Genomic DNA, 22,607 nt, shown 5'->3' with positions numbered 1-22,607 from the left:
TCCAGTGACCTCTTTGGCCTCTCCCCAGCCTGGTGGCACCAGAAGAATAAAGAAAAGCCGAGGGCTGTTCTGGAAGTAATTTTGTGTTTCCTTGTTTAGATCTCTCAGTAAGGTAGGATAAATGAGTTTGCAGTCATCCTGAATGAAAACAGGAAGCTCAAGGGTCCCCAAAGAGAGTTCAGTAGTGTATCTGGCCAGGGTGCCACCTCACGCCCTTTCAGAGTCACTTTCTTTGGGCTCGAGCTCTTCCTGCTCTGGTTCAAACCTAAGTTTTAGAAATTGGCAACACAGTGAGTACTGTGTGCTCCTATAGTATAGGGGCCCACTGAGCACCTTAGACAGAGCAATGACTTGAATGTGGAATGTTCTCCTCAATACAAGAGCACAGAATTTTGAGGGCCTGACATTTTCATTTGGTGATGAACTTGATTTTTAAATCCCTGGCGACATCATTGGGAAACTGGGCCAGGGCCATGATCTGTGCACATCCGAGGAGGGAATGAAAGCATTTGCCCACTTTATAATGGAACTGGGTTTTCTGTTTTCTTCCTTCTGTTAAATAAATTTGCTTGATGGAATTTGCCAGGAGGTTGAGGAATTTCTGCCTGTGGGAATTTGCTAAAACTAATGGTTATGTCTTGTCTTTTTGAGTTGCCATATTTTTTTATTGGTCTACTTGCTGGTAACTAATATATTTTAACAGTTATCAATCAACAAACATTTATTAAGTGCTCGCTGTGTGCCAAGGACTACATACTAGTTAAGGAGAATACAAAACCAAAATGAAACAGTCCCTGTCCTCAATATTTGTTGGTTCAGAATACATTTCTTGGACTTAGCTCCTATACCTAGAGGCAAGCAGGTAGCCCAGTGGGTAGAGCACTGCTCCTGGAGACAGGAAGACCTGAATTCACATCAGACACTTACTAGCTGTGTGACCCTGGATAAGCCACTTAACCTCTGACTGCCTCAGTTTCTTCCCCTATAAAATGGGGATAATAATAGTGCCTACTTCCCAGGGTGGTTGTGAGAACAAAATGAGATCATAATTGTAAAGTATTTAGCACTTTATTAGATGTTTGCTTCCTTCCTTCCTGCGCTTTATCTGAGTCGTTGTCAACTTCTTTTATGCAGCCAGAAGAAAACTGTGTCCTTAATTTCTCCTTGCAGCAGGTATGGGGTGGGGGGGGGTAGTAGCCATTTGAGTTCCATGTCTCTGTTTACTACAGAGGAGAGGTCTGATTCTGTGACTGAGGTGGTGAACTGAGGAGAAGTAGTTTCACTCTTCTCTGGTAAAAACCATTTGATAAATAATGTAATGATCTGTGTTGGGACTAACTGCAAGGTTAGAAAGTCCCTCTTTTTCTTCTTGCTCAGCAGCTTTGGTTAATTTCCACTTGTGAGTTCAAGTGGTGAAGGGTGAAGGCGACAACTCAAAACTCAGGAAATTGGGCAGCCAGGTGGCTCAGTGGATAGAGTACTGGGCCTGGAGTCAGGAAGACTCCTCTTCCTGAGTTCAAATCTGACTTAAGACACAATAGCAATGTGATCCTGGGCAGATCACTTAACCTTTGTTTGACTCAGTTTCCTCATTTGTAAAATGAGCTACAGAAGGAGATGGCAAACCTTTGCCAAGAAAATCTCAAATGGGGTCATAAAGAGTCAGACATGACTGAACAACAAAAATATTTTAATTAACTCTAAAAGTTAGTGGGGGGAAAATGGTCAGAAGAGCTAGGTTCAGGTTGTGGCTTTGCTATTTACTACCCAGAAGTAACATTTACCTCTGGACTTTGGTTTCCTCACTTGTAAGATGAGGGGAGATCACTCATAACTCTTGATTGGTGGGCTCAGGATCTTCTTTTCTATATTGTGTCCCCAGCTAATTATAATCTTCCTACAGTTATTTAAGGATTTGCACACAGCTTTGTCTTTTCGGGTCATTTTTCTCATTTGATCCTCCCAGCAACCCTGTGTTGTTTTTTTCTTTTTGTTTTGTCCTTTGTGCCTTCAGCACCTAGGATAGTACCTTGCAAAGAGTAGGCTGGTAATGAATGGGTATGGAATTGAATGGGTAGGGCAGGTACTATTAACCCCATTTTGTCAGTGAGGTAACTAGAGCTCAGAGTGGTTTAACTTGTGTTTAACACATGACTAGAAAGGAGTGGACTTCTGACACTAACCACTGTATTCTTCCTTAACAGATGGAAATGAATTCGATGCTTTTTGCTTTATTTTTATTCATCCTCTCCCTTGTGGTTAAATGCATTAGATGTGAGTCCATTGTGCAGTTTACACTTGAATTGCCAGACTCCAAAGATAATTGGTAGTGGAAAAACGTAACTAAATGGCACTAGTGGGTGCAGACATAATCATGCTGCCGAACCAGGGTCCCTCCTGCAGGGCTCCATACCTAGTCTTCAGCATGGCTGCCCATTATGTTACAGGCATTTTGAGGGAAAACAGCATGAACAGATGTACAGTAGCCCATTGAGGTCAATGGAGTCATGCTGTTTTGGGTTTCTTAGGAAGCAGAGAGGGGAGGGGGTCTTACCACAGAGGTCATTAACATAGGAAATAATTAATCAGGTTTATTCTTCTACTTCAGCCTGATTTGAGAATTAGGTCAACCTTGGCTTGAGATTCTCCATGGACTTCCCTGCTAGGTCCTTCCAAGTATACTGGAGTTTAGACAACAAGCTGATCCATCTATGTAGATCCAATAAGGGATATGCCTATCTCATAAAGCCTTGTGTGCATCAACAATGATTTATTATATGTGTAATAAATTCTTAAGACCCCATCAATATCCCATGCCAGTCCAGACTACTTCTTCATCTCAAGACTTTGACTTGCCAGCCACAAGCTCTGGAGAAACACTTTTCAGGAAGTAGCTTCTTAGTTCATGAGATATCTATCTGGTATGGCAGTCCTTTGATCCAAGGCACTAGATTCAAAGGATCCCATCCTCTAGTTAAAAATAAGTTTCCGGGGCAGCTAGGTGGCGCAGTGGATAGAGCACCAGCCCTTGAGTCGGGAGTGTCTGAGTTCAAATCCGGCCTCGGACACTTAACACTTGCTAGCTGTGTGACCCTGGGCAAGTCACTTGACCCCAATTGCCTCACCAGAAAAAAAAAAAGTTTCCACTGCTAAAGCACACAATGTTTTCCCATGTGTTGGAGAGACTTAAGGACAGAAGGCTGTCTTTGACTCTGTATTCTATTCTTCCTTGTATAGGTATCTTCTGTTATTTAGGAATAATCAGAGAGTTGGGCAATTCAGGTATAAAAGTAATGAGTTCAACCTAAAAATGCTGATTTGTGTCCCAAAGTTAAAAAAAAAAAACAGCAAATTGAGAACCAGAAATATTAAAAATCTAAGTTATCTCCTTTTTAAATGCCATTCTTTACTTAATTTTATATAGTATAACATATGTACATATTGACTATAATTTTGTATAGCATAATAAAAGCTAGGTTTTAATATAGAGCCCACTAGGTGGCACAGTGCGTAGAATGCTAGGCTTGAAGTCAGGAAGACTCATCTGCCCTTGAGTTCAAATCTAACCTCAGACACTTACTAGCTAAGTGACCCTGGGCAAGTCACTTAACCCTGTTTGCCTCAGCTTCTTCATCTGTAAAATGAGCTGGAGAAGGAGTTGGCAAACCACTCCAGTATCCTTGCCAAGAAAACCTCAAATCGGGTCATGAAGAGTCAGACACGACTGAAATGGCTAAATAACAACAAAAGCATTTATATAATTTCTATCTGCCAAGCATTGTGCTGAGTACAGTATCTCATTTGATCCTCACCACAATCCTGAAAGGTAGATACTATTATTATCATCCCTATTTTATGGATGAAGAAACTGAGACAGAGATTTAAAAACTTGCCTGAGGTTACATAGCCAGTAAGTGTCTGAAGCTGGATTTGAACTTGGATCTTCCTGACTCCAAGTCCAGCCCTCTAGCCACTGTGCTGTCTAGTTGACTATACACAAAAGCTACCTGTCTGACTTAGTAACATCCTTGTCTTCTTCAAGTGAATAATTACAAACTATTCTGTTTAGCATTTAAAGTCCTTCACAGGGGGCAGCTAGGTGGCGCAGTGGATAGAGCACTGGCCCTGAATTCAGGAGGACCTGAGTTCAAATCTAGCCTCAGACACTTGATACTAGCTGTATGACCCTGGGCAAGTCACTTAACCCTCATTGCCCTGCCAAAAAAAATTTAAACAAATAAAATTAAGTCCTTCACAATTTGAGAACTTTCCTTTTGGGACCAATTTCACCTTGCTCCCTCTTAGTTCACAGGCTATCCAAAATGGTCTGCTTGCTTCCTCCCTATGTCCCCCTCTTGCCCCTGCCTCTGTGCTCGGTGTCTGTCAGAATGCTTTCTTTTCTGATCTCTCTCCTCAAGTGTCAGTGCTTGCCCATCCCTCTTCCCTTTGATAATTTTGTGTATTTTTTATTTTTTACTCTTCTGGTTGCATCTTTTTTTTTCCCCTTCTTTGCCACTGCCTTCTATGTGTTTCTTTTTTTGCCCCCAGTGCCTGAAACGCAACAAACAACAGCAGCAGCAGCAGCAGCAGCAAAGACAACCACAACAACCACAACAATAATAGTTAGCATTTCTGTAGCTTTGAGGTTTTCTGTGCACTTCCCATATGGTATCTCATTTGTTAGCCACCCTGTGAGGCAGGCTTGTAATAAATGCTTGTTGAATTGCATTGAATTCAAGAAAGTAAAGCCTACACATTTAATTATAATGGATATTGTATTGCATAGTAATTAGAAATAAATTATAAGCAGCTCACTCAAATGACTGTAATTAGTGTTACTTTGACAGACCCCAACCAGAATTTAGCTATTCTCTTCACACTGGTCTCAGTCTAGGTAACTGATCAGTTTGCCCTGAAACCCCAGATCATTAAACCGTCGTCATCGTCATCATCATCATCGCCACATACAAACCCACCATTTTAACTCTTGAAAGACTTGCTGCCCAGCACCGGGGATCTCTCATGCTGTGGTTTTCCATCTCCTCTCTGTAATCTCTCCTATTTACCCAGTCTTTTTCTCTGCTATTCTTCCACTCTTGGACACACTCAGACATCTGAGGAGTCAGTCCTTGAGGACCTTCCCCTACATTGGGTTTTTCCATGCTTTCAATGCTAGAAGGTTTGAAGCAAACAGAAGTCCCAGGACATGAGGCTGTGATTTGTTTGCCTAGATTTCAAGAGTGTGGCTACTCCCAGGGAAGCCAGGTGGCACAGTGGAGAAAGCACTGGCCCTGGATTCAGGAGGACCTGAGTTCAAATTTGACATCGGACACTTGACACTTACTAACTGTGTGACCCTAGGCAAGTCACTTAACCCCGATTTTGGAGGTGAGGGTGGGGGTAGGAGGGTTGACTACTCCCTTGCCTCTGAATCTCTGGCTTCTGGAAGTCTTAGAACAGGGAAGATAGGGTTAAAGGAAAAGCCTTCAGGACAGTCAGCAGTGCCTCTTACCCCTCTGGCTCCCTGACACCACCTTGCCTAAACAGGGGCTTGCCTGAATATGAACATGACTGCAGGGGAAAGAGAAAGTTTTGCCTAAAGAAAATTGCCTGGGGCAGCTGGGTGGAGCAGTGGATAGAGTACTGGCTCTGGATTCAGGAGGACCTGAGTTCAAATCCAGCTCCAGATACTTGACACTAACTGTGTGACTGTGGGCAAGTCACTTAACCCTGATTGCCTCACTAAAAAAAAAAAAAAGAAGAAAAAGAAAATTGCCTAAAACTCCTTTCATTCCTAAATTAGAGACAAAAGGTTTAAAATGAAAATGCATAGGAGTCAACACAGTGATATTTATAAGTCTTATAGAATTGAATGACATCAATCCTGTTAGTTTTGGTAGGGGTTAGGGATTAGAAAGCTGCAGGGCAATGGCTCTTTGGAGGGATCCAGCTGCTGAGGGGGCAGGGGGCGGGGGGGGGGGGGAGAGACAGGATAGGCTGGAATACTGCCTTACTGGTTTTCCCTGGGCCTGCCTTAATTGTCTTCATCTTTGCCTGGACAAACAAGTTGTGGGTCTTTGTGTGCCGATACTATCTCGCTGCATCTCTTGGGAAGTGGGAGGAGGAGGAGGAGGAGGAGGAGAGGGAGAGGGAGAGGGAGGGAAGGATAGAGAGGGAGAGAGATCCTCTTTGCCTCAGTCTCTTCCTCTGTAAAATGTCAATGATAATACCCTCCTTACCTGATAGAAATGTGAAGATGAAGTAGATGTTTATTCTCAGCTCTGTTAGGTCAGCCACGGGCTTGCATGCAGGCTTCCTCTATCTCAACCCACTCATCCATCAAATTAAACCATAACAAGCTGTCACCTCCATCCCCTCAGGGAGACCACATGACCCCCAGACCCTGTAGCTCAGCCTGAGACCCTCCTCTGGACAGACCTATGCGGTGCTGTGTTTCTCTCATTTAAATGAGGCAGTAGGCTGGCTCCTCAACTCTGTACCCATCTCCAGAAGCTAATCACTTCATTTGACCTGATAGTTTGAGATACTTCTTCATGATCACGCGAGAATAAAACATTAGACACAGGAGGGCAGCACTGGACAATGCATTTTTCCTTTTTGAGTTCAGCTTTCTGTAGCGAGACATGGGGCAGTGTAACATCCTCCTTTTCATTTGACCAAGAAGGGTGGTGATGAGGTTTTTTGGATGGGTAAAAAATCAAAACAGTAGCTCAGGCAAAGGAAACTTACCATGCCATGTGTATGTGTCTATATCCATTAAAAAGAGGAAGTGGTTCCTAGCGTAGGCACTGTGCTTACTGTCCCCTGTAGGTATATACAGCCCTTCTGTAGGTATATTCATGCAATTTGAAAAGCTTTGTCTTCTGGGCTAAGATGGAATGTACTGGGATTTCAAGACAAAACCCAAGTCCTTTGAAATCAGCGCTTCTCAGAACAGTGTGGAGAACATCACAGAGGAGCTAGAAGGGAATGACGGACATAGAAGTTCCAGTGCCTGCAGTTAACAAATGAGCACATGAAAGTGCTATGTATATGCTAACTATTATTATTAAGAAGAAGTAGAGGCAAGATTTCAAGACAGGTTCTGTGTTTTTCAATACTGGACTCTTTCCACATCCTCTTTTAGTATAATATAGTGATTGATTACATCTTACATAGTGTACCTGTATTAAATATAAATCTTGTCCAAGAAAAAAGAATTCTGATTCCAAATGAGATTTTCCTTATAAACGCTAATAAAATCTATTGGGGAGGGGCAGCTAGGTGGTACAGTGGATAAAGCACCAGCCCTGGATTCAGGAGGACCTGAGTTCAAATCTGGCCTCAGACACTTGACACTTACAAGCTGTGTGACCCTGGGCAAGTCACTTAACCCTCCACCCCCCCCCAAAAAAAGATGAAGGAAAATCGATTGGGGACAGAGAAGGCAAAGAATGAGAAGCCACTGTCCTTTTTCATTTTCTTTATCAATCAATACTTTTGAGCAGAGCTGGGATTCAGGATAGACAGCAGCATAGAACACAGCCAGGTAGTGGCACAGAGAAGTGCACAAAGAGGGGAACTTTTTCATATTCCTTTTCATAAATGCATGTATTTTGTTTGTTTGTTTTTGCGGGGCAGTGGGGGCTAAGTGATTTGCCCAGGGTCACACAGCTAGTAAGTGTCAAGTGTCTGAGGCTAGATTTGAACTCAGGTCCTCCTGAATCCAGGGCCAGTGCTTTATCTACTGCGCCACCTAGCCGCCCCCCAATGCATGCTTTTTTTTTTTTTTTTTTAGTGAGGCAATTGGGGTTAAGTGACTTGCCCAGGGTCACACAGCTAGTAAGTGTTAAGTGTCTGAGGCCGGATTTGAACTCAGGTACTCCTGACTCCAGGGCCGGTGCTCTATCCACTGCACCACCTAGCTGCCCCAATGCATGCATTTTTAATGCCAGAAAACTCTGCTCTCCCTGGCAAGTAGTTTTGAGGTGAGGGCAAATCAAACCTAATGTTACCCTGAAGTTTCAGAGCCTTAGGTGAACAGTGCCCTAACAAGGCAGAGGGCTCAGTTAAGAAGGATCTAGTGTAGCCTATGATGACCAAAGCTTCCATTGTACTTCCAGAGCTGTGTGGAGCATATCTGTTATCCCTTTTACCATTTCACATTACATTTATCACAACATACCAACTCCTGCTCTTTCCTTTAACCTTCCCATTGTGGAGAACCAAATTATCTTCATATTATAGTATGGAAGTCTAATGAAAGCCCATTGGTACAGAGTGATAGATGTGGAATAGTCACTTGTCTTCTAAAAGCTCATAACTCGAGACCACAAATGGACAAAATTATGAAAACCCTCAAATAGGTCATCCAAGAATTGTGGGGAAAGGAAGCTGACCGGTCACATTCAACAAAAGTGAAGAAAAACCAATGGATTGCTCAGGTGCTCCATCAGTAGCCATGTGAACAATGTAAACAGCTTTGAAAAACACTTCACAACATTTTGTAGGCATAGTACAGTGGAAAGGCTACCAGCTCTCATGTTAGAGCACCTGGATTCAAATCCTGCTCTGTACCCTCCTCCGTCTGTGATGATAGGCAAGTACGTAAACCTTCTGGGCCTCCCAGTTCCTCATCTATAAAATATAGGCACTGAACCAGACTCCTCTATGGCCCCTTCTAACTCCACAGCTGTAATCCTCCAGTCTCATTCGACATTCACAGCAACCCTGGGAGGCACATGCTGTTGTTATTTACAGTTGACAAATGAGAAAACTGACATCCAGAGAGATTGTGTGTTGCCAGTGACCACATAGCTAATAAATGTAAGAGCCAGGATTCAAACTCAAGTCCTGCTTCCTTAAAGTCTGTTACTTATTCAAATTATCTTATCCACATCAAGCACTCTGCAGACCTTTGTTGTTGTTCAGTCGTGTCCAACTCTTCATGACCCTATTTGGGGTTTTCTTGGCAAAGATGCTGGTGGGGTTTGCCATTTTCTTCTCCATATTGTTTTGTACACTGTAAGGTGCTATATAAATGGTAGCTGTCACTGTACCAGTCGTGTAAAACTCAAACAGAAGCAGGCCACTAAACCGTGGGTAAGGATCCTCATGGGTACTTAAATCAACTTAGAAAACCACATGTTAACATTATCTGTGTTCTTTTGTATTTTTATTTGTTTTGTTAAATATTCCTCAATTGCATTTTAATCTGGTGCCCATGTTATTTGCAGTGGGCCTGCAGCCACATGTTTGGTTTTGTGTGTGTGTGTGTGTGTGTGTGTGTGTGTTTTGGCAGGGCAATGAGGGTTAAGTGACTTGCCCAGGGTCACACAGCTAGTTAAGTGTCAAGTGTCTGAGGACGGATTTGAACTCAGGGAGTCCTGAATCCAGGGCCGGTGTTTTATCCACTGCGCCACCTAGCTGCCCCCAGCCACATGTTTGGCAATGCTATACAATATACTGCCTCTATAATTCAGAAATTAGAGCAAGGCACCTGGGAAGGTTTTGTAGGAGTATCTAGACAAGGTTATCTGATTCTTGAGTGATCTTCACTTTAACAAGACCTTAGATCTCAACCCTGATATTAGCTGAGATATATGACAGTACCATGGGCTTACTATAGAATTAGAATTTCAGAACTAACTAACTCTCTCTCTGTGTCTCTCTCTCTGTCTCTCTTTTTGCGGGGCATTGAGGGTTAAGTGACTTGCCCAGGGTCACACAGCTAGTGTCTGAGAGAGAGAACTCCAATACCTTAGAGATGATGATGTCCTGTTTTACATATAAAGAAACTGAGGCTCAGAGAAATGAGATGACTTGATATTATCATTGAGTCATTTTTTCCTACCATTAAAATAGTTTGGGGGAGTGTAAATGCTTCTGATATCTAGAGTACTTTAAATCAACAGAAGTTGGAAGGGGTTGAAGTCAGTGTTGAAATGTTAGGCGAGAAAGGAATTTAAAATGTGCTGTGATATTATGGACTTGGAAATATGGTGGGCAATTAAAGGCACAAGACAAGGAAAGATAAAAATTATTGGAATTTAAATTCTAGAATGGACCAAATTTTTTGATCAGTATGGCAAGCTATGTATCATGTGAATATATGGTATATCTAAATACATACATGCAGTAATTTAACAGGTATGCTGGATAACACTATTCAGTTAGTGAGGCGAGGAAGGAAGATTTCAAAGTAAACAGGCCTACAAAATCATCTGGCTTGGTCACAAAAGAGACAACTATAAACTGTGAGCCACAAAAAACCTTTATATTTCTGGTTTTTGCATGTGGACAACAGCATCTTGATTCACAATGTATGTAACATACATTCCAGTCCACTGCAAATGTTTTGGGACCGGAATCTTTCCCCCAAAATGTAAAGTGACTAGTGATACTAATATCTGTGGTCCTGTATCACAAACACATTTTAACACACACAAAGGAGGGCATGAGACACCCTAGGCATATATAAGGGTAATCAGGATGCATCAGAGCAGTGAGGGATACATAGAGTTGTGCAGGGGGAAACCGAGGATAAACCCGGGTGGAGGGACAGGCAGTCAAGGATACAATTAGAGAAACTGCCTGAACCTCAAGTCTCATAATCTTGTCTTAAACAAAAGCTGAAAAGCAGTCTTGGTCTCTAAGAGGCTACCCTTTGAATTTGGCACAGAGAGCTTGCCCCAAAACTCTTCTCACTCCTCCTCTTTGGGAATGGGGAATCCCTGAATCTTTTGTCCTTCACATACTAGATGGTAGCTTTGCATGCACCTTAGGGCAGCAATGAGCCAAGCCAGGACCATGGGTTTTAAAGTGTAGGGCAGGATTTCTCTCAGGTGTGCCAGTTTAATTTTTCCTTTTCTGATGACACAGGCAGGGAGACATGCCAGGGATTAGCCACTGGGGCCCTTCACTGTAGAAGTTTTTGATAGAGAAGGTTCTAGGATGAAAGATTCCAGAATTGGAGTATTCCAGAAAAGGAGAAGAACCAGGTGTGAAGCAGTATAGGAGAGGGCTTCTCTAGAGCAGAGACATCCTGTTACACACGAGCCTTATGGATGTTGTAATACCAAGGAGTTTTCAGATTCTTAGGGTACGCATATATGTGACTCGAATTATGTAGTAGAATCCTATAAATAATAGAATTATTTTTATTATATTATATTTTTGGAGTTAGGGTTTTTTCCTTTTTCTTTGTAAAAGACATCATATCTGCTTTAAAAAAACACACAATAACGGCATGTTCTGTCAGATGAGTGCTCTAGTTAGTTAAAACAGCCTTCTGCTTTATAATGTAACGAATGATACATTGTTTGTTCATTTATTTATTTTTGTGAAGCTACATATCCATTTGGTGTCTTAGAAGGAAAAGAGATTGGCTGGGCTGATTAGACAGTTTGTAAGAGTTCATTGACTGAATCTCTCTTTAACTTACTAAAATTCACTTTGTTAAACTTTTAGAAAATGATATTTGTCATCCTCTAGATTCAAACTTGCAGGTGAAGTGTTCTGAATTCCAGTTTGAAGAAAGAGTAAATGTTTGAGAATGTAGCTGCTGTGATGATAGGCTCTGGAATTCGGGTTAAAGGTATATCTGTGCAGAAGGAGATGTTTGTTTATGAGTTGCCTGTACTGACAGCCTGCATTCTCATTCATATTCTCTCTCATTCTCATTCTCTCTCTCTCTCTCCCTCCCTCCCTCTTACTGACATGGTGGCATTCTAAGGAATATTTTGCCATGTGGTTTTTAAAATACCCTAAAGCTTCATTTGATAAAAATTCTCATTATTACATAGAAAATAGATCAACAGAAATGGACAAATACCAGTTTATCCATTGGAATTTTGCATTTAAAAGAAATGGGGTTTGCCCACATGTTGACACGCGTGTAATTCTTTGTTGTCTTCCACTGTCTTTCAGTGCTTTGCTGTCCGCTCTCTGGGATGGGTAGAAATGGCAGAAGAGGACCTTGCCCCTGGTAAGAGCAGCGTGGCTGTGAATAACTGCATCCGACAGCTTTCATACTGCAAAAATGACATCCGAGACACAGTCGGCATTTGGGGAGAGGTGAGATCACTTCACAGAAGTTTCTAAAGCCTTCCTTGTAACCCCAGGCTTCCAGAAGGCAGAATAATAGTGCTATATGCTTAGAAAACATCTCCAGGGATTTTCAAAGCATTTCTCACATGCGTTTATAGGAAATGCTTGAAAGATCCTATTTTCGGTGCTTGCTTTCAATGATTAGCTCTGTCTATGTATTTTATCTGCTCTTTCATATTCAAAACCCATTCAAGGTGAGGGGTAACAGTTCCACAGTTCCCAGTGACTTAAAAACCTCCTTCTTTTATTTAATCCTTCCCATTATTTTATCCAGGCATCTAGACAGCACAATGGATACAGCCCAGCAGGAACTCCTGAGTCCAAACCTAACCCCAGACACTTACTAGCCATGTGGCCATGGGCAAGTCACTTAACCTCTTTGCCTCAGTTTCCTCAAGTGTAGAATGGGGATAACAGTAGCACCCACCTCTCAGGGATGTTGTAAGGATCAGAAAGTGCTTAGCCCAGTGCCTGGCACATAGTAGGCTCTATATAAATGCTTGTTCCTTCCCCTCTTTCTTTCCTGTCATTTTTCAGACTTTGCCTTAATGTTCTGTCTTGAATTCACCTCCCTCAGAAACCACATTTTAAATCTCTGGTTGGTACAGTTTTAGAAAGGAGATTGATATGTAACATAATCTTAAAGTTTTATGAAGTCACACTGAATTAAAAAAAAAAAGACAAGCTTCCCACCAACCTTCTCCTCAGGTGGCTCTGGTAAAGTAGAATAAGATTTAAGAGCACCCCCACCCCCACTCCCACCATTCTCTTCTAAGGGCTGTTAGCCCTCTCCATGGTGCTGACTGTGAAGAAACTCCGTTTCTGTTGGGATTATGTAAAAACTGGCATGCCCTCTTAAAGCATCGGCCTCAAATTCAGAGGGAAGTTTTTGTTCTGAGATATAATCTTTCCCTTAAAACCAGAAAGTAAAGTCTTGTCATTAGATATTAAGACTGACAGAAAAAAAATCCATTAATTGACTTAAAGGCAATGATATGTTCTCTTTCTTTTACACAAATATTTAAACCAAGCAAGCACACTATTTATATTACCTAGTAAAGGGTGTGTGTGTGTGTGTGTGTGTGTGTGTGTGTGTGTGTGTGTGTTCAGAAGATGGAGAGACATGGAAGGAGTACATTCCTGTCATGGGAAAGGGAAGGTAATGAGGCAGAAGAGTTCAGGGAGTGAGTACTTGTTTGTGCTGGCCTATACCCAGTGTAGTTAGAAACATTATCTAAGGTGGATTGTCAAGATGTATGGATATATTCAGTGCCTTAGGGAAACCCCACATTGTCAAGGAGGTCTGTGGCATGGAGATGGGGGCTGGGAGCTGGGGGATGAGGGAATGACATTCAAAGCTGAGTAAAAGCTTTGAATGTCATGATTCTCTGCTACCCTCTATATGAGTTCATTACCAAAACATATTTGTTTTTTATTGATCAAATATGTGCAAATATAATAAGATCACTGTCATGATTGTATATTATATAAGGAAGGATGACAGTTAGATGGGCACTGTAACAGACCTCAGCAGAAATGGAAAGCATTTTGTCCATAGTAGAGCTATAAATTGCTATCTCAGTATTCAGTTAATAGAATGAGTATTCAGTTAATATTTGTTGCCTTTATTAAAAATTCACATGTGATTTATGTGAGTGAGATAGTTTTGCCCCTTATATTTATTTGTTTTGGGGTTTTTTTCGGGGCAGTGAGGGTTAAGTGACTTGCCCAGGGTCACACAGCTAGTAAGTGTCAAGTGTCTGAGGCCGGATTTGAACTCAGGTCTTCCTGAATCCAGGGCCAGTGCTTTATCCACTGTGCCACCTAGCTGTCCCCTGTATTTGCCCCTTATGGAGGAAACCCCTGTTTCAGTGAACATTTGGTGATTGGAGATTGACATTCTCATTTTAATTGTCTTTCATTGCCATCTGCATAAGGACTAATTATGCTGGCTCTAGAAACATCAGCCAGTCTTTGTATTGCTGTGACCAGGTAGCCCTCATTCCCGCCCAGGAATCCTTTGATTCAATTCCAGTTGATTCCCTGCCATATTCCCTCCAGAGGCTATGTCAAACTTCTTAAGGTTCTGAGTCCCTAACCTTTCCTCTCGCCCATCATTCTCTACCTATGGCTCAGTCTCCCACTTTGCTGTGAACATTCAACAAATACAACAGTGAACATTTATTAAGCACCTCCTTTGTGCAAGTTCCCATGCCAAGTGCAGGCGATACACAGATGAAAAATGACACAGTCCATGCCTGAGAAGAATTTAGAATAGAATGAAGGGAGGGAGGAAATGATCCACATACACAAAGGAGTGTGATGCAAGATAGACTGTAACAAGAGTGATCCAGACAGAGTGCCCAAAGGACATTGGAGAAAGGAGAAATTGCATTAGCTGTTGGGAGGAGATGGAGGGGTGGGGAAAAGGAGGGGGGAGAGAATCAGGGAAAACTTCCTGGAGATGGTAGCTCCTTAGCTGAGCTTTAGAGGAGAATGGTTTCAAATGTTGGAGATGAGAAGAGAGGGCTCTGTCTTTATACATCATTCTCTCCATTTGGAATCAAGAAGCCTGAGTTCAAGTTCTACCTTAAACATTCAATGCCAGACCATGGGCAAGATGTTTAACCTCTCAATGCCTCATTTTCCTCATCTCTATTCTTTTTGGGGGGGGGGTGGATGAGGGTTAAGTAACTTGTCCAGGGTCACATAGCTAGTAAGTGTCAAGTATCTGAGGCTGGGTTTGAACTCAGGTCCTCCTGAATTGAGGGCCAGTGCTCTATCCACTGTGCCACTTAGCTGCCCCTCCTTAGCTCTAAAATGAAGATAATAATATGTGTACCACCACATGTCAGGGTTGTTGTGAGAAAAAGTTTGACAATCTTGATGCATTATGTAATGATAACAACAACAACAGTAATAATAGTAATAAATAATAGGAGCTAACATTCATATAACATTTTATGGTTTGAAAAACACTTTATATCTATTATTTCATTTGCTCTTTGCAACAACCCTGTGAGGTAGATGCTACTATGATCCACCATGCCTAAGTTGTAGCTATTGTCCATTATTAAGCCTCCTCCCCTCTCTCTCTACTCGAACTTCTCACCCCCCATCTTTTTTTCTCCACAGGCTCCTTTACTCCCTTTGCCTACAATTGTTTTTAGAATGCTAACATTCTGAATGAAAATCTTTTCCTCAGCCTTGTGAACCCCTTCTTCTATGATCCCACCTTCCCTTCACAACCATTGACTAATGACTCTATTCCATGATCTTTTCTCAGTTGTCATCCTCCTTAACCTCTCGGTAGAATTTTAAACTGTTAGTTGGTGTAGTGTGGTGCATATCAGATAGATTGTTGGACTTGGTGTCCAGAAGACCTTTCTTTAAATCCCGTAGCTGTGTGACCCTGGGCAAATCACTTCATGTCTCTCAGCCTCTTCATTGGTAAAATGGTGATGATAATACTTCCTGCTTCCCAGGGTTGTGAGGATCAAATGAGACAGTGAATGCAAAAATATTTTGCAAACTTTTAGGACCCTCTGCAGGGTCCCAAAGGTCTCAGTACAGTTTGAAGTTTTAATAGCTTAATAGCTATAATTTGTGTATAGCTTAAAACTAAAATAAGACTTTTAGAATGCCCAAATAAGTATTGTTGTTGTTGTTGTTAATCACCTTCTCTGTCTTATAATTCTCTTCCTTGACACTTGGTCTCCTTGTTCTCCTGCAACCTCTCCAATCATTCCTTTTCTGTCTTCCTCAAATTCTCCTTCAACTTGCCTCTGGTGATGGCAATTCCTCAAGGTTCTGCGCTTGGCCCTCTTCCATTTGTTTTTTCTAGACTACCACTGGCGACGTTACTTACTCTCAAGGTAACAATTATCATTCCTCTAAAGGTGACTCCCAAATCTCTGTCCCTCGCCCTATCTTTTCTCTCAAGCTTCTCACACACAGCTTTCCAGCTGCCTGTTGAGCATCTGCTTATGGATTTCCACTGTCAGTGCAAATTGGACCTTTTTTCATCCCCCAAAACCTCCTCCTTCTTTTGACTTCCCTATTTCTGTTAATGGCAAAACTGCCTTCCCTGTTACCCAGACTTGAAATTTCATATCCATTTTTAACTCTTTCTCCCTCTATACCCAATTAGTTGCCAAGCACTGTCAATTCAACCTTAAAAAAAAACCCTTTCTTGAATTCATGCTGTTCTGTTTCCATGGCCACCACCCAGGTTCAGGTTCTTATTGCCTCTGAATTGAACTATTGAAATAACCTCTTAACTCGTTTTCTTACCTCCATCTTTCCGCATCCTACTTCATCATTCACACCCACTGCTGCCAGAATCATTCTCCCAAGCACATCTTTTCCCTGTTAAAAGCTACAGCAAATCTAAACTTTTATGAATGAAGTTCAGATGACCTACTAGGCCCTTGAAGATCTTCCATCATCAGAATCCACATAGGAGGTTATTTTCAGAGGTGTCAAGTTTGAGATGGCATCAGGACACTGCACTGGAGAGATAAGCTGTCAGGAATGCGTGATTCATAGAACAAACTGATAGCATTCAAAACATTTCAGGGCCATTGTTGAAAAGACTCAAAAGAATGCAATGTTTTTTATGCACTTTCAAGAATCTGTTCAAATACTTGATAGGCTAATTGCAAGTCATCATGTATTTCTAAGGATTTTATTATTTCTTAGCTAAAATAATAACATTTTTTTAAAATTCTGCATTTCAATATTTCCACTAATTAAGAGTAGCCTGTGTTTTGCTTGGTTTAAATTAATAAAGGTTTGCTACTTTTGTTTAGCCTTACTTCTGGCTAATTCTGGCTTAGTTCTTAGACTTAGTTCCTCAAAATAATGTCTTCTGGACCTCTCTTATCTTTCTAATAGATGAGTATATAGATACGTCAATTAAATGAACTCATCCCTGAAGTGTGTTTTTCCAGATGGCAAAGAGAAAAGGGAAATATACTTCCCAGTGACTCTACATGTTTAAGAAGGATTGTCTGGGGGCAGCTAGGTGGCGCAATGGATAAAGCACCGGCCCTGGATTCAGGAGTACCTGAGTTCAAATCCGGCCTCAGACATTTGACACTTACTAGCTGTGTGACCCTGGGCAAGTCACTTAACCCCCATTGCCCTGCAAAAAAAAAAAAAAAAAAAGGATTGTCTGTAGCACCTCTGGGCGATATATAAGTTCTTATGTGATACTGATGCTAACAATGAAAAGAATTAAACTACCATATAAAAAAATTGTAAATGTGTTCAATAAAAGAAATTAAGCTACAGGAATCACACTTCCGGGCTACCTCAACTACACACAGATATGGTCATTCTCATAATCTCACCATCATCCACAACAATTCTTCTTCCATCTTAATGAACTCTAAAATTTATTTTTGTGATTAATCATAACCTTCTCTCACGCTGGGTTTCCATCTGCCTTATGAGTCCTTCTTTTCTTTCTCTTCACCATGACTTCCAATTCCTCTATCCCTCATTTCTTTCCCAGGCCCTTACTGCATTGGCTATACTCTTCTTCCTGTTGACCCCCTTGGTGAGCCAGTGCAACTCTACAATAATCTTGTCTCTTGAGTCCCTTGCCTCCCTTGGCCCATCATTGGTCATACCTTGTCACACACAAGTGGTGGACTTGTTATCTTTTCCCTAAAACCTTATCTTCCCAACTTCCCTATTACTATTGAGGGCACCATCATCTCCCAGTCACCCAGGCTCATGAACTCAATACCATCTTCAGATCCTCTCCTTAATTTACTCCACATATCCAGTGTGTTACAAAGCCTTGTTTGTACCTTCACATCTCTCACATATATCCCTTTTACTGTGCTCACAGTCACCTTGATCTCATCATCTCATACCTGTACTATTGCAGTAGCCTTCTGGTTGGTCTCCTTCCCTCAAATCTCTCCCCATTGTATGCCGTCCATCCCCCCCCCCCCCCCGCCCCCGAGTGATCTTTCTAAAGCAGAAGTCTGACCATGTCACCCCCTCTACTCTTTAAATTCCAGTGGTTTTCTATCATGTTCAGAATCCAGCATAAACTGCTCTTGGCATTTGAAGCCCTTCTCAACCTGGCCTCTTCCTCCCTTTCCAGTCTCTTTACACTTTAATCGCCTCCACATCCATGATCCAACAATTCTGGCTTTTCTTGTTTTACCTTGCACACAACACTCCATTTTCCAATTTTCTGCCTTTTTCCTGGAGGAGTCAAGATGCTTCACCATTCTCCCCTCTAGATACTACTATTACAGAACTGTTTCCCCAGTCTTGGTTTTCATTGTTCTCACCTTCCTCAACTTACTTCACATTTCCTTAGCTGCTTAAGGGTAGGCACTGTGTTATTTTTCATCTTTGGATGAAAGATCCCTGGACCAAGCATAGTATCCTTTCCCTAGCAGGCGGCTAATCAGTATTTGCTTTGTTAAGTGACTCAAAGCATTTCTATGCTGCCTAATATTTCACTCACTTAAATATGTTCATTTTCCCAACCATATTGCAAGGTCCCAAGGGGAAGGGAATGAACAGTGTACAAGGATAATGGTCTTTTATAGTGTGGCATCCCCATAGTCCCATCATGGCACAGTGTAGGCACACAATAAATATGTGAGTTAACTGGCTGCCATCATTTATCTTTTTCATTTCCTGCTAGATGTGTAATATTGTTTATTACCACAGTATTGTCTAAAGCTCTTTGCCTATTCTTGTGTAGAAAGTAGATTTCACTTTGGGGGAGAATCCCTCAACAAAATGAAAGGTTTGTAGCCATCTCATGGTGCCATGAATCTCAAACTAGAAGGGAACTTGAAGGCCGCTGTCCAGAGCAGCATCCTCATTTTCTAAATGGGGAACATGGGGCCCAGAGAGAAGTGATTTGCCCGAGGTCACATAAGTAGTAAGTAATAGAGCCAGGATTCGAGCCCAGGACTTCTGACTCCAAATCCAATGTCTTTTCCACAGTAATTTTGGGAGTAGGGATTAGGGGAGGGGATGCTAAAAAAGTTAAAGATAGAATACTTTAAAATACATTTAAAAAATTTTTAAGCCTGCATTAAATCTAAAAATATAATACAAAAAAAAACTTTAAAACTAGAAATGTTTCTTTCTCCAAGTCTTATATTTTTTTACCATCTATTCCATTCTTCACTAGAATTTTATGTAGTTATTACACATTCATTCTATATTATTCCTTCTTCTCTGAAACGGGGATGAGAGTACTTGTATTACCTTCTTGCTGTCATAGGTTTGTTATGGAAAGCAGGTGCACCTGTTCATTATGGCTGAGGGGCTTTCCTTCTCCCTGCTTTTTGAATGTCTTACAGTATTTTGCAAAGTGCTGTGTCAGTATAAGCTATTCTTAATGGTGCTAACTCGCATGTTCACATCCTTTTCACTCGTTTGCGAGTTCCATCGGGCATGAACCTTTTTAGCTTGTTTCTTCTAGCCCTTAACAACTGTTCTTTACAATCATTAAGCAGATAGCAGTTGAATCAAAGGAATAATAACCAAGAGTAGACTTCTTGTGTGACACAACTGCAGACGCTCTGAAATTTGAGTCAGAGGGCCTGTTTCCAAACATCAGCTCTGCTGCTTAACTACCCATGTGATCTTGTGCAGTTAATTCACTTCATCTCCCTTGACCTCAGTTTCCTCAGTTACCGGGGGTTGGACTAGATATCTTCTAAATTGTATGGTTCCTACGATCCTCTGGTCCCACTCCCTTTTACCTTACATATCCATTTACTTGCCCAGTCCTGTCTTCCTTCTCTTGGATCCCATTTTCTTTTCTCTTTCTATTGCTACCAGGATAGTATAAGCACTCATTACCAGCCACCTAAACCCTCTAGCCTCCTGAATGATTCCCACCTCCACCCTCTTCCATCTTTAATCCATCCTCCAAACCTTTCTGTGCTCTCGGCACCCCTCTCTGCTCTGAGTCCTTCGGGGCCTCTCTGTTGCCTCCTGAACATAATTCGAACTCATATTGGAATCTGGCCTCAGACACTTGACACTTACTAGCTGTGTGACCCTGGGCAAGTCACTTAACCCCATTGCCCTGCAAAAAACCCAACAACAAACAACTCATATTGGAAGCACTCAAGGCAGTGGTATTGTATCTTGAGCTTTCCCTAATCTTTCCCCACCCCAGGCTTTTGTCATACTGTACCCTCTAGCCAGACCAAACCATTTGATAGCCTCTCTTCATGCCCCATGTTTCCCCACTTCCTCATTTGTCCTCACCCTGTTCCTTTTGCCTCAAATACTTTTACTCTACCCTCTGCTTTCTGAATTCCAACCCAAGCTTTAAAAGTAAACACAGAAGCAACCTCTGCCAGAAAGACTTTCCTTGGATATCATTCACATGGATATCACACAGAACTGTAGTTGTCCCTATGACTGTTAGGTACTATGTTGTAACAGAGTTGCATGTGCCATATCATTTCAATGGGATCAGGGACTGTTATATATTTAATAGTCTTATTTAAACTGCGTGTCTCTTCCAGCACCCACTCAGCACTCTGTTCACACTGAGTTCTTAATAAATGTGTATTTAATTCCATTAATCTTCCTTGACTGTTTTCTACAGAATCATTACAAAATAACTCTGCTTATCCTCCTCCCCCCAAAAAAGGTCAAGTTGTCCAAGAAGCATGAAGGAGACACCTTGTTTTCTTGTTGAATTTTAGGGAAAAGACATGTATCTCATTCTGGAGAATGATATGCTCAATCTGGTTGACCCCATGGATCGGACTGTCCTTCATTCTCAACCCATTGTGAGCATCCGTGTGTGGGGCGTGGGCCGAGACAATGGCCGGTGAGTTAAGCAAATTGTTCCTTTATATTTTGAGTCTTGAATTGACTTCTGATTTATGCTAGTCATCACTGTACTTAGTGTCCTTGGTTCTGAGTTTGTTTTTTTTTAAATAAACAAATTTTGTCCCTGATTATTTCTGCACTCACAAATGAAATTTGGCAATGTTCTAAGTTTATAATCTTTAAAAATGAAAAGCACATTCAAATAGGTATGTGCAAGTGTGTGTATATATAGACATATGTATGCATACTTATGTATATGTACGTGTTATACATAGATACATATTATGTGTGTGTACATGTGTGTACATATATATATGTGTGTGTGCATACAGACTCATATTCCTACCTGATAAATCTTCTAGGCTTTTCACTGCCCAGGTCAAAAGTCCATTCGGTCTTCTGTGTTTTCTGTTCTGCAAATTCTCTTGTTATCTGGATTCACAACTTATGCCCCATTCAGTGCTTCCCCAGACTTTCTCAGAACCCTCTCCTTTCCTTTCCTTCCCTTCCGCTTTCTTCTGTTCTTACTTTACTCCCCATTGTTATTACAGTCCAGTGAGAGGGCTTGAAAGTAGAAGTTTGTGTAATATGTAGTTGTAGTTCTTCTGTCCATAAATAATGTTTATTAGGAATGCAATAGAGACTAAATGGATGCTTACAATTAAAAATTTGTATGCAATCTATTTCTCTTCCCAGACCTTCATATTCTGAATTCTGTCAAAATTCCTTTCAGTGTGTATTTCTGAACAAAATCTACTATAATCTATTTTCCAGCTACAATATAAGTTCCTTTAGCTATCGTAACCCAGTTTTGGGTTTTTCTGGTTACTATTTTTAAAGTATTCTGGCTAACTGCCCTTAATACGCCCTTATATACAAGTTGCCAATTATCAAAGAATTTGCATATAATTAAATATGCATAATACTAAAAGTATTAGATTTACTTTTCTCTTTGATTTAGAAGGCCCTTCCCTATTTCACAAATGCCTTGGGGTTGTCATTGATGGTCTTAAAATCACTACTGTATGTGGATGTGAATATGTGTCCATAACTGGTGGATAACAGGGTGTTTCCAATACCGTTCTGTTGAATAGACAAAGGACAAAAGCATTCATTCCAATCCTTGACCTTCTTTTGCCATTAGGTGCTAGTCTTGGCTTTTGGCTCTTCTCACAGTCATGCTGGGCATTGGCATTGGGTGGGGAGGCAAAGCTTGAGGTTAGGGAAAGGTGATTTGGCGGTGCTCCAAATTATAATCCTGAAGGAGGCATGAGAATGAAGGATGAGAAATACTCTGCAGAGGACAGGGCTGAAATGTGTTCTCTGCCTGCTAATTAGGTAAATTTTCATGGCGAGCTGATTGCTCTTTGAACTGTCATGTCTGGACTGGGAACCTAGCCAGTGATGGTAGGCCCTTTAGACAAGAGTGAGTTGATTCAGTAGCATGTACTTGCCTGCCAAAGCCACACTATTAGATTTGAGTATGTGGAGGGAATTTAATAATGTTATAAGGAGTATTTTCCAACCCAAACCACTCTCCCCTTTAACACCTTGATGTGGCTGCTTCTCAGGAGGAAGTTCAGAAACTAGGAAACAGGGAAAGGGAGGGACCTAGGAACAGGCAAAAGATACAGGGAAAGAGTAGGTGATGGTGGTGG

The 22,607-nt window shown here is 41.4% G+C and overlaps 1 protein-coding gene across 9 annotated transcripts in view; it reads left to right on the top strand.

The window, feature by feature from the left end:
• Positions 1-22,607, top strand: part of APBB2 (amyloid beta precursor protein binding family B member 2) — a 432,194-nt gene that overhangs the window by 323,098 nt on the left and 86,489 nt on the right. For all 9 annotated transcript variants that reach the window (XM_043970484.1, XM_043970483.1, XM_043970490.1 and 6 more), the window contains 2 exons: positions 11,929-12,075; positions 20,820-20,947. In XM_043970484.1, coding sequence (XP_043826419.1) covers positions 11,929-12,075; positions 20,820-20,947 — 275 coding nt within the window. The remainder of the gene's footprint in view (positions 1-11,928; positions 12,076-20,819; positions 20,948-22,607) is intronic.

The sequence above is a fragment of the Dromiciops gliroides genome, chromosome 6, assembly GCF_019393635.1.
Source record: "Dromiciops gliroides isolate mDroGli1 chromosome 6, mDroGli1.pri, whole genome shotgun sequence".
NCBI lineage: Eukaryota > Metazoa > Chordata > Mammalia > Microbiotheria > Microbiotheriidae > Dromiciops > Dromiciops gliroides.
The sequence above is the reverse complement of the archived record's forward strand: the minus strand, read 5'-3'. Positions and strand labels throughout refer to the sequence as shown.